At 47.2% G+C, this 10531-nt stretch overlaps 1 protein-coding gene across 1 annotated transcript; it reads left to right on the top strand.

Moving 5' to 3' along the window:
* The first annotated feature begins 62 nt into the window (after positions 1–62).
* On the top strand, positions 63–2467 carry LOC117843963 (uncharacterized). The gene has a single exon (XM_034724758.2). The coding sequence runs from the start codon at positions 177–179 to the stop codon at positions 2220–2222; it is 2046 nt and encodes a 681-aa protein (XP_034580649.1). The 5' UTR covers positions 63–176; the 3' UTR covers positions 2223–2467.
* Positions 2468–10531: the final 8064 nt, after the last annotated feature.

Genomic DNA, 10531 nt, shown 5'->3' with positions numbered 1-10531 from the left:
CGATCTTTAAGAGACTGAACCAAACTCATGTAACCAACTGCTTACTCTCTGCAGTCAGTCCTTCTACGTTACAAAACCGTGCCCCTGTTTAAACTACTAACCATAAACGTAACTATCGCGGCCTCCTGTAATCCCGACCATCTATCCCCTCCTTCCCTTACTCGAGCTCGTCGGAGATGCCGGAGGAAGACGAGGCGGAGGCGCAGCCGGTGCAGACCACGTGCGCGGGGTGCAGGACGCTCCGCCGCCGGTGCGTGCCGGGCTGCGTCTTCGCGCCCTACTTCCCGGCCGAGGGCGACGACACGTCCCGGTTCGCGGCCGTGCACCGTGTCTTCGGCGCCAGCAACGTCGCCCGGATGCTGGAGGACGTGTCCCTCCCCTCGGACCGGCGCCGCGCCGCGGAGACGCTCGTCGAGGAGGCCCGGGCGCGCGTGCGGGACCCGGCGCTCGGCTGCGTCTCCTACGTCGCCGTTCTCCAGATGCTCAACGAGAAGGCGCGGGAGCAGGTCGACGCCGTGCGGGAGGAGATCGCCGGGGAGCTCGGCGCCGGGGCCGCGGCCGAGCCGGTCGACGTCGCGGCAGCGGAGCCGGCGGCGAGGGTGGAGGCGAGGGCGCAGGCCGAGCGCGCGCTGGCGCACGCCAGGGAGCGGGACGCCGAGTTGCTGGCCGTGCGGAACGCCGCGGACCTCGAGTGGTGGCGGCAGCAGCGCCAAGCGGAGAAGCACGCCGCCGGGGGCCGGAACACGAACGAGCAGGTGGCGGAGACGGAGAACACGGCTGCCGCCGCCGCCGCCAAAGGGGAGTCGTCGAGCGAGCAGACAATGGTGATGACGCAGGCCGAGGCCGGGACGGAGCTGGACTCCACGGAAGGGAACGGGTACCCGCGCCAGCAGATGGCGGAGACAGAGGAGCCGGCGCCCGCTGCTGTGGCTGCGAGTGAACGGGCGATGTTGACGCCACCGGCCGCGGCCGTGGATCAGCGCCACCACCTCGCCGCGCCGCACGCCGGGACGGAGCCGAGCATCCCGGGGATCGGGCACCTGCAGCAGAAGGTATTGGAGGACAAGCAGTCGTCGACGGCCGCGGCAGAGGCAGCGAGGGAGGAGGCAATGGCATCGGGGCAGGCCCCGGCCGCCGCGCCGCAGCACCACGAGTCTGCAGCGACGCAGCTCGCCGGAGCGGGGACCGGCTTCCTGGACGGGGAGCAGTGGGCTGCCGCGGAGGCGCTCGCCAAGGAGCTGGACACCATGAGACGGCGATACGCCGCGGCGCAGCAGCACCACCACCCTGCGGCGGCGCACTATGCGTCGATGGGTCTCCACGTCACGCCGCGGCTCCAGAAGCCGCCCCATCAGCAGGCAGCCGCCGCGGCGGAGGTGGCGAGCGGCCAGGACTCGATGGCGACGCTGGCGCAGCAGATCGCCGAGGCGGAGGCGGAGGCGGCTGCGGAGCAGGACATGATGATGCAGCTGCTCGCCGCGGGCGCGCCTCAGTACGGCAACCTCGCCGCGCAGTACGACGTCGACGCGGAGCTCGACGTCACGCTGGCGCACGGCCACCAGGACATGCGCCAGCAGATGACGGAGCTCGGCACACTTGGGCACGAGCCACCCCAGGAGATCGTGCAGCAGCTAGCCGCCGCGGCGAAGGTCGCCATGGAGCAGCGTATCATGCCGCAGATCGCCACCGCAGAGCTCGCGGGAGAGCAGGAAACGATCATGCAGCAGGTTGCCGCCGCGGCGGAGCTCGCCAGAGAGCAGGAATTGATCGTGCAGCAGGCCAGGCAGCAGGAGATGGCGATGTTGCTGCAGGCCTCCGCGGCGCCCATGGCGCAGTACTCCGAGACAGAGCTCGGCGTCTCGCTGGGGCACCAGCCGTTGGTGCAACAGCTGTTGCAGGAGCAGCAGCTGGCCGACGCGGTGGGAGTCGCCGGGGAGCCGAACACGACGACGGTGGTGCAGCATGTCGCGGCCTACGCGGACGCTAAGCACGGGAGGGACTCCGGCGCGACGGCGGCGTTCCGGCCGCCGGGGCTGAGCGAGGCCGCGCCATTCCTCGTCGAACAGTCGCTACAGGGGCAGACGGCGAGGGTGCTTGGGCTCCAAATGGGTTCATCTCTGCCGCCGTTGGGCCAGCCGCATGCCCAAGCGTCGCAGCAGCAGGGTACGGATGGTGGCGACGACGGCCAGTCTTCAGATTTGACGGCGTACTTGTACTATTGATCTTTTCTCCAGGTACTAGTGTCTTCTGATTTTTACAATTCTTGATTTCGGCCCTGTGTGTTAATTCCTTGCAGCATTCTTTGCTCTCAACCTTTTGGATGAAATTCCTAACTGTGCACTTTCCGTTTTTTACTCAATGAAACTTTGCGAGTGAAAGTGCAACTTGTTTGAGAGTGTCAATTCTTGTGCTATACTTATTTCTTATTAACTCCTATAGTCAGATTCTGTTATTCGAAATGCAAAAGATTTTGGATGCCACCGAATTGGGTGAATTTCAGAAATTTCAAATAATTCAGACTGAGATTCAGTTGTTTGACTGGTCAACAAATTCATTCTGAAATAGATTTTTGCTAGAATTTGATGGAAATTTAGGAATGGAGTACTCCTAAAGAAGATGTGGGGGAGAACTAGAGAGATATGGTGAGGAGCTAAGGAGGATGACGGCCAAAGCATGATGTTTTTGAGTTTGTTAGCTTTTTACAAAGTAAGATAGGCACAAAGGAGGCATGTTTACTGTTGTGGAAGGATTGAATCAAGCATCCAGCCACCAAGGCCTCTTTACTGTTGTGGAGCATGTCTTTTAGAAACAATGTAAATTAAGCTAGCTTCTCTTCACTCCTCCTTAAAAAACATGTATGTAACAACCTCACATATTAATATAATCGTTCAGGCTGGCTTCTTGCCTGCCGTAGCCCCCTAAAAAAACGAAGGAGGTTTATTCACGTTTTATACCTATGGGAGTATGTGGCCTGATATAGATCTTAGCAATGGTAGAAAAATTCAATTTTGACCGAACATTTTATTTCGATTCTGATCAAAATTCGTCTATTTCGGATCGAATCCCAGTATTGAAAATTAATTTTCAGTCACTTCCTGACTTTTGTTCATGCATGAGATGTATATATTGAGCAGCAAAAGTTGAATTTATTTTTGAAGAGGCCTGAACTGTACAGGTTGAATTAGAATGTGACAAGGGGTGAGTAAATCATAAGAAGAATGTATTCAATTCATTTTCTGTTCGATGTTATTCTTTGGCATCAATTCGTTTTTCTTAAATGTATTCACGTACACTATACCACATTGTGTTCGACGTTTCTTAACTGTACCACTGCATACACACAATGAGATTTTTTCGAGTGAAAGTACAAATTTTTTTGAGAGTGAAAATTTAGTCCCGAAACACGCTGAAAACTCTGCTTTGGTACTGTTTTCTAATATATGCACCGGAGCTATGTCCCTTGAACTCTAAAACAAATCGGAATCCGGGGGGTGTTCAGTTCCATGGACTAAAGTTTAGTCCATGTCACATTTCGATACTAATTAGGAGGATTGAACATAAGTTAATTATAAAATCAATTGCACTGACGAAGGCTAATTCGCGAGACGAATCTATTAAGCCTAATTAATTCATGATTAGCACATATTTATTGTAGCATCACATTATCAAATCATGAACTAATTAGGCTTAATAGATTCGTCTCGTGAATTAGCCTCCATCTATGCAATTAGTTTTATAATTAGTCTATATTTAATCTTCTAATTAGTATCTAAATATTCGATATGACAGGGACTAAACTTTAGTTCGTGGAACTAAACACCCTATAAAAACTACTTATCATTCCAATCACATTGATCGAGACCAAGCAAGCTCCGCAAATCTTCCTTTCTCATCCGTCTTCATCAACCGTGACGAGGATGATGAATATCACCATTAGTATTATCCTATGTTAAATGTTAGGTGGTTTTGTGTTGTATGTTGTTTTGTTCAAGATTCTATGTTGCTTAGAGTTTCATTCATTTGTCTCTCTTTATTCTTCTTTTATAATGGTTATTATTACGTGTAGGGGCTTATTGCAGATGCTAGAGCTTTATACCAGAAAAAAAGCTTCCTACCTGTGTGAAATCCTTCTCTATGATTTTTCCCGCGAAAAAAATCTTTTATGATTTTGATGCTAACTCGATGTTAGTTGTTACTGTGCTCCTGTCATAACTCCAACTTGAAGTGGGCTTTGTGGCCCATTATGGGTTAAGGCCTGTGGAAAAAGAACCAAGACATATGTTAGTTGGACCAGATCGACTACCTTCTTGACTCACATAAACGAGGAGCTAGGGAATTTGAGAGAGAGAGAGAGGTGGATTTTCAACAAATTCGAGTAGGAGATTGTTTTTTCCCCCAGCTGAGTACATTATAGGTGAAATCTCAAAATCAAAACATTTTCTTTCATTCTTTTTGAAAGGGTTCCTATTGATAGTATAGGATGTATGTGCAGTGGTATAACCATAGTTAGAAAAGGTAAAGTGGTAGTAGTCCCCCTGTTCCAGAATACAAAACACAGATTAGTCTATCACAAACATTAGTCCAAAAATATTAAAAGTTTATGCTACCGAAAGTGATTATATTAGAAGGTAAACTTTTGTTGGCACAAACGACATATTATAAGAGAAATCATAGGTCAAATGTGACGTTTTTGAGACCGTGTAAAGTCAAACCACACCATATAATTTTGAAATAGATGGAGTAGCAAATATAACTCGCACCTTGTGACTCGTGAGAGCAAGGGAGTATCTGCGGTAATGACCCGCAACTGGTCAAAGATTTGCACTTATTGTTAGATCGCCAGCATGCAACCACGCAGTAACGAAATGCTCATGTGCCCCTGTTTAATCGACGTGGAGAATCTGCAGATGGTACTGCGCAGGGGACGTGATGATCCAGTTGGATCGAGAACCGCGGGTGATCTGTGGGCACGTCCACACACGACCCACCATTCGCACTTCGCAGCAGCCACACGAGCTGTTTTCGAAGTTAGCTTCTGAGGTGAAGTATCGCTACACGAAACCTGAGCATTGATTCTAACCTTTAATATCGGTTGGTTTTTACCGGTACTAATATGAGCATTAGTACCGGCTCTAATAGGTAGTTTCTTATTAGCCCCCCGTGATCCCCTTTAGTACTGGTTAGAGCATTAGTACCGGGTCTAACGGCTAGTTCCTCATTAGCCTCCCGTAATCACCTTTAGTACCGGTTGGGGACTCCAACCGGTACTAAAGGTCACCCATTAATATCGGGTGGAGCCTCCACCCGGTACTAATGTGCCTGGGGGTCCTTTAGTACGGGATGGAGGCTCCACCCGGTACTAATGGGTGACCTTTAGTACCGGTTGTCCAACGGGTACTAACTTCCCTCCTATAAATCAAGCATCTTCTTCCTCCTACCCGAGCCATTTCCTCCAGCTTAGGCTTCATCCATTCATGGTGAAATAGGGGAGGTGCTGCCAGATTTTTGACCAGCTTAGGTGGTTTTTGCCGGCGACGAGAGTGGGGCGACGACGGGGGCGGGAAGGCGGCAGGCGGGGCGGCAACGGGCGACGGGGAGGCGGTAGGCGACAGGTGACGGGGGTGGAGAAATAGAATGAAATGTTTTTTTGTGTAACCAGTGGTATTGGTGGGTAATTACCCACCAACTCCACGAGGAGGTTCGAAATAGAGAGTTTTTGACAAAGGGTTTTGATGAGTTAATGAAAAAGGTTGTTTCCCTCTGGGTTTGAAGGTACAAAAAATACATGCATGTCTTAATGATTGTATCCTCTATCGTGGTGAGGAATACGAGAAATTGGAGGCTTGTCCTGTGTGCGAAATGTTGCGTTATAAAATCAGGGGAGATGATCCTGATGATGTTGAGGGGCAGGCCAACAAGAAGAAAGTTCCTCCGAAGGTAATGTGCTATTTCCCTGTAGTACCGTGCTTGAAGCATTTGTTTAGAAACAAGGCGCAAGCAAAATTGATGCGTTGGCCAAAGAAGAATGTAAGCAAGATGAAATGATCAGACACCCCGCTGATGGGTCCTAGTGGAGAACAGTTCACAGAGAATTTCCTAAGTTTGAAAATGATGCAAGGAATAGATGGTTTGGTTTAAGTATAGATGGATTCAATCCATTCAGTGAGTTCAGTAGTGGTCATAGCACTTGGATTGTGACCTTACGTATGTTCAACCTTCTGTTCTAGATGTGCATGAAACGGAAGTTCATTATGATGCCGGTAATTATCCAAGGCCCAAAATAACCTGGCAACAACACTAATGTTTACCTAAGACCGTTGGTGGATGAACTTTTAATGTTATGGAAGAAAGAAGGTGTACGTGTGTGGGATTAGCACAAAAAGGAGACTTTTAATCTACGAGCATCGTTGTTCGTAACCATCAATGATTGACCGGTGCTTGGTAATCTATCCGGATAAACAAACAAGGGATATCGAGCTTGCACGCACTGTTTAGATGATACTTGCAGCATGTATTTGAAATACTGTAGAAAGATCGTGTATATGGGACATCGTCAATTTCTTCCTACTAAGCACCCGATAAGAAAGAAAGGGAACCATTTTGAAGGGGAGGAAGAAAAACGTACTAAGCCCGTTCACCATAATGGTAAATGTGTATTTTCTATGATAAAGGATGTGAGGGTAGTGTTTGGCAAGAACTCTGGTAGCCAACCTATTCCGAACGATGAGGACAAACATGCATCCATGTGGAAGAAAAAGTCTATATTTTGGGAGCTATCTTATTGGGAAGTACTTGAGATCCGTAATGCAATCGATGTGATGCACCTGATGAAAAATCTTTGGGTGAACGTGCTTAGCTTCTTGGGTACATATGGAAAGGCAAAGGATACAATTGAAGCACGTCGAGACCTGAAATGTATGAAACAACGAGATGGCCTACATCCGGAAAAGAGAGATGATGGATATTACTTGTATCCTGCCAGTTACACTCTCAACAAGGAAGAGAAGAAAAGTACGTTTGAGTGCTTGAATAGCATTAAGGTCCCATCTCTTTTCTTTTTCGAACTAGCAGTTAAATATAAGACTAACTAGCTTTGGCTATGCATATATGTACAACTTCCACTGGATACTCCATGTTATCGTGGTTGATCGAAGCGCGGTCTATATCATGAACTCTTTGAGGAAATCAAGAGATCAATACAAAAACCTCATAAATATTCTTAACAAAGTATGGGCTCGCTTCCGTTGACACAATGCAGATGAATTCAAAGAGAAACTTGATTTCAAGCCTGAATTCCCGGTACGTAGAACAGTTAAAATAACCTGTATTTTGGAACGGAGTAGTACCGCATTATTATATATCCATGTTGCGAATGGTCTATCAACACGTGCAAAGGGGAGAGATTCAGAGATACAGTAGTCCGAGTGGGCGAATTGCGCCATGTGCACGACTCGATTTGATTGAAGAAATTAAATAGCACATGAAAATCTTGCATGTAAACATCTAGCTTATTAGTGATGAATAATAGTGGTCATGGAAAACAAGGTGTGTCTGAATGATTGACGAGAAGGTACTGGACCACATGGCTGCCGCCTGTTTGCAGATCACGATGCAAACTTGCAAAGCGCGTGCACCGACACTGAAATTTTTCTTTGCCAGCAACAACGCAAGCTGATGAAATGAAGACCGAGAACTCCAACTTGCGAGTTTCCTACTACCACAAATTGAGCATGCGTATACTCCAGTAGCATGCATTAATTGTCTTTTGTTTTTCTGCTACTTCGTCGTATTATTGTTTGTGTGTTGATAAGTTGGGGTATTATTAGTTTTACAATAGTTACACATATATTGTAACAAACAATACTTATTTATGAAGATCCTAGTGGTTAGAGAGTCACGCTTTCTAAAACATCGCTTATTTGTGAACGAACGGAGCGAAGGTGTGTCTCGGAGATACAAGAAACCTATAAAAAAATATGAACGGAGCATCATAACAGTACGGTTGTGATTTTTATGGTAGAACTTCTCCACATGATTTAATTACCCCTCTTAACATTATTACTCGTATGTTCAGCTAATTATTATTCCAGTGATACGTGCGACGTGCCGTGTTCATCAACACTATAACAACTATGATAACTTTACCGATCTTAAAAATATGTCGATCCTAAGTAAAGTGATATATATATATGTATATATATATATATATATATATATAGGATTATACTACCTATGTATATATATATATATATATATATATATATATATATATATATCGTATCTTAAGATGACATTTTTGTAGTGGCGTATATCATTGGCGATGATGAGGTACTCGAAGAGCACCAAAAATAGTCGGTGAAGTCTACAAAAGTACTCGAAACTGCTGCATTTGACTAAAAAGTACTCAGGAGCTTGTCATACGCATATCTATGGGCCCACCAGAAAGTTTGGACAGTCCTAAATATGGGGCTGGACATCGAGACGCATCTGACATGGAGACCATAGTGCAGGGTGGCGTAGTCTACATGGAAAGACAAGAACTAGTCAAGGATTAGGAAAGTACTCGTTGTAATAAGAGTAGAACTCCTCTAGTCGTATCTGACTAGTATTCTTGTAACCAACCGACCTGTAACCCTACCCCCGACAATATAAGGCGAGGCAGGGACCCACTCCAAAGTAATTCGATCCAACCAACACACAGGACGTAGGGTATTATGCAATCTAGCGGCCCGAACCTGTCTAAATTGTGTGTCTGCGTTTACCTTCGAGTTCCTGATCTCGACGAGCCCCACTAACCAAAACACTACCTCGGGCACCCCCCTCAGTAGGTTGCCGGGTCTAAACACCACACTTGGATCTCTTTTAGGTTTTCTTTGCAATTAGACCCCCAATAATTATGGTAATTGCGTAAATAGAAGCTGCCGGAGACTCGAAGCTGAACCCAGAGCCGGAGTCGTATGAGGACTACTACGAGGAGGAAGACTACTCAGGTTCACACCCATTTCGACTTGAATACCCATTAGGAATTGCTTAATTAGTATGCTAGCACTTTATTTCTCGCATGATGGGATGAACCTTGCATAGTCTTATACCTTGATTGTCCAACTACTATACCATATACGCGTGTGTATACGCTATGCGATGCTTGCATGTGTACAAGATATAGTGATTAGGATTCTTAGCGTGAGTGCGATAAAACTGACAAGAGAAGGTGTTTTGGGGACTTGGTAGGGGTGAGCTTTACACAACCCAACCTTCGGATTAGGGACTTGGGGTCCGCTCTCGGGCGTTCCCTATTTTGTACCTATTGCGAGTACATAGTTGAGGAGCATAGGAGTTAGTGGTGATACCTGTTATGGGTGTAGTTGTGGATCACGTTGTGGAGACGCTTTTGAAAATTAGGAGCTCGCACAGGTCTGAAACCTAGAGGATCAACTTGTTCATGGGAATATGTTAAACGTGCACACCACTCGCCAACTATGGGTTTAGGCTCGGGCTGAGACTTGCAAGTATGGTACCATACCTATTGTAGGATAAAGTATCAGTGTAGGGAGAGTGGTGCTTACCTTTTGCCCCCTGATTTGCTTTTGCCCCCGACTGGCCACGGTAGGAGTGCTTCACAGTTCCCGGGGTGGTATTCTGTGGGGGACCGCATCCGAGCCCGGATGTAGGGTGGTATCGTAACTACTAGGTTCTTTGTCTACTAGGGTGTTGTTCAGTCAGCTGATCTCCGACTGTCTCACTCCGAGATGGGTCCAGGTGTACACACTCTGCAGAGTTAAAACTATACATATAGCCGTGTCCTCAATCATGGACATCCCCATGACATGTTCGTTCCTTATGCTTTGGGAAATCTCTACCCCCTAGCTACTTGTGAGTATTGTGAGCCGCAATTGTAGTCGGGAAGAGGGGAAGCTGCTCTCTTTCCCTTTAGGATCCGGTTGTGATTGTTGAGACGCGAAGAGAGGGAGTCTTTGCGTTGACCCTAGTTCGTTGACCCTAGTTCGGAGATAGGATGATGGTGATAGGGACCCTGTCGAGGCAGGTGTTTCCGATGTGATGAGAGATGGGTTGATAATTATTGAAGTATATTCTTTATGCTTGCTGCTGCATAGAAAACGCGAGTCTATTCCTTGACTACTTTTGATTACTAGTATTAGGCCACTTAAAGCTTGCGGATATACGTATAGTGATGTGCACCTGTCCTATTCCTTGGGGACAGTTCGTAAGTGTGCAGGTTTGGACTTGGAGTGCAGGTTCGGTCACGAAGAAATCGTGAAGAGAAGGGATGTGTCGCTTCGCTCAAGAATGCCTGTGGTGAGGATTGGAGATGAAGACTTAAAGCCCTAGCTACCGCTTCGCAGGATTTCTACTTGTCATTTAGTCAAGGGGCTTGTACCATATTCGTATTCCGAATTGTTTTGGATGTACATATTCAATTTTGTACTCTGATTTCGTTGTATGAAAATGATATTATGCTGAAATGAGTTCTGTACATGATAGCTACTGATCCAAGGACTATCATAAGGTT

Source organism: Setaria viridis, chromosome 2, assembly GCF_005286985.2.
Source record: "Setaria viridis chromosome 2, Setaria_viridis_v4.0, whole genome shotgun sequence".
In the NCBI taxonomy this organism is placed as follows: Eukaryota; Viridiplantae; Streptophyta; class Magnoliopsida; order Poales; family Poaceae; genus Setaria; species Setaria viridis.
This window is presented reverse-complemented; position numbering and strand designations above follow the sequence as displayed.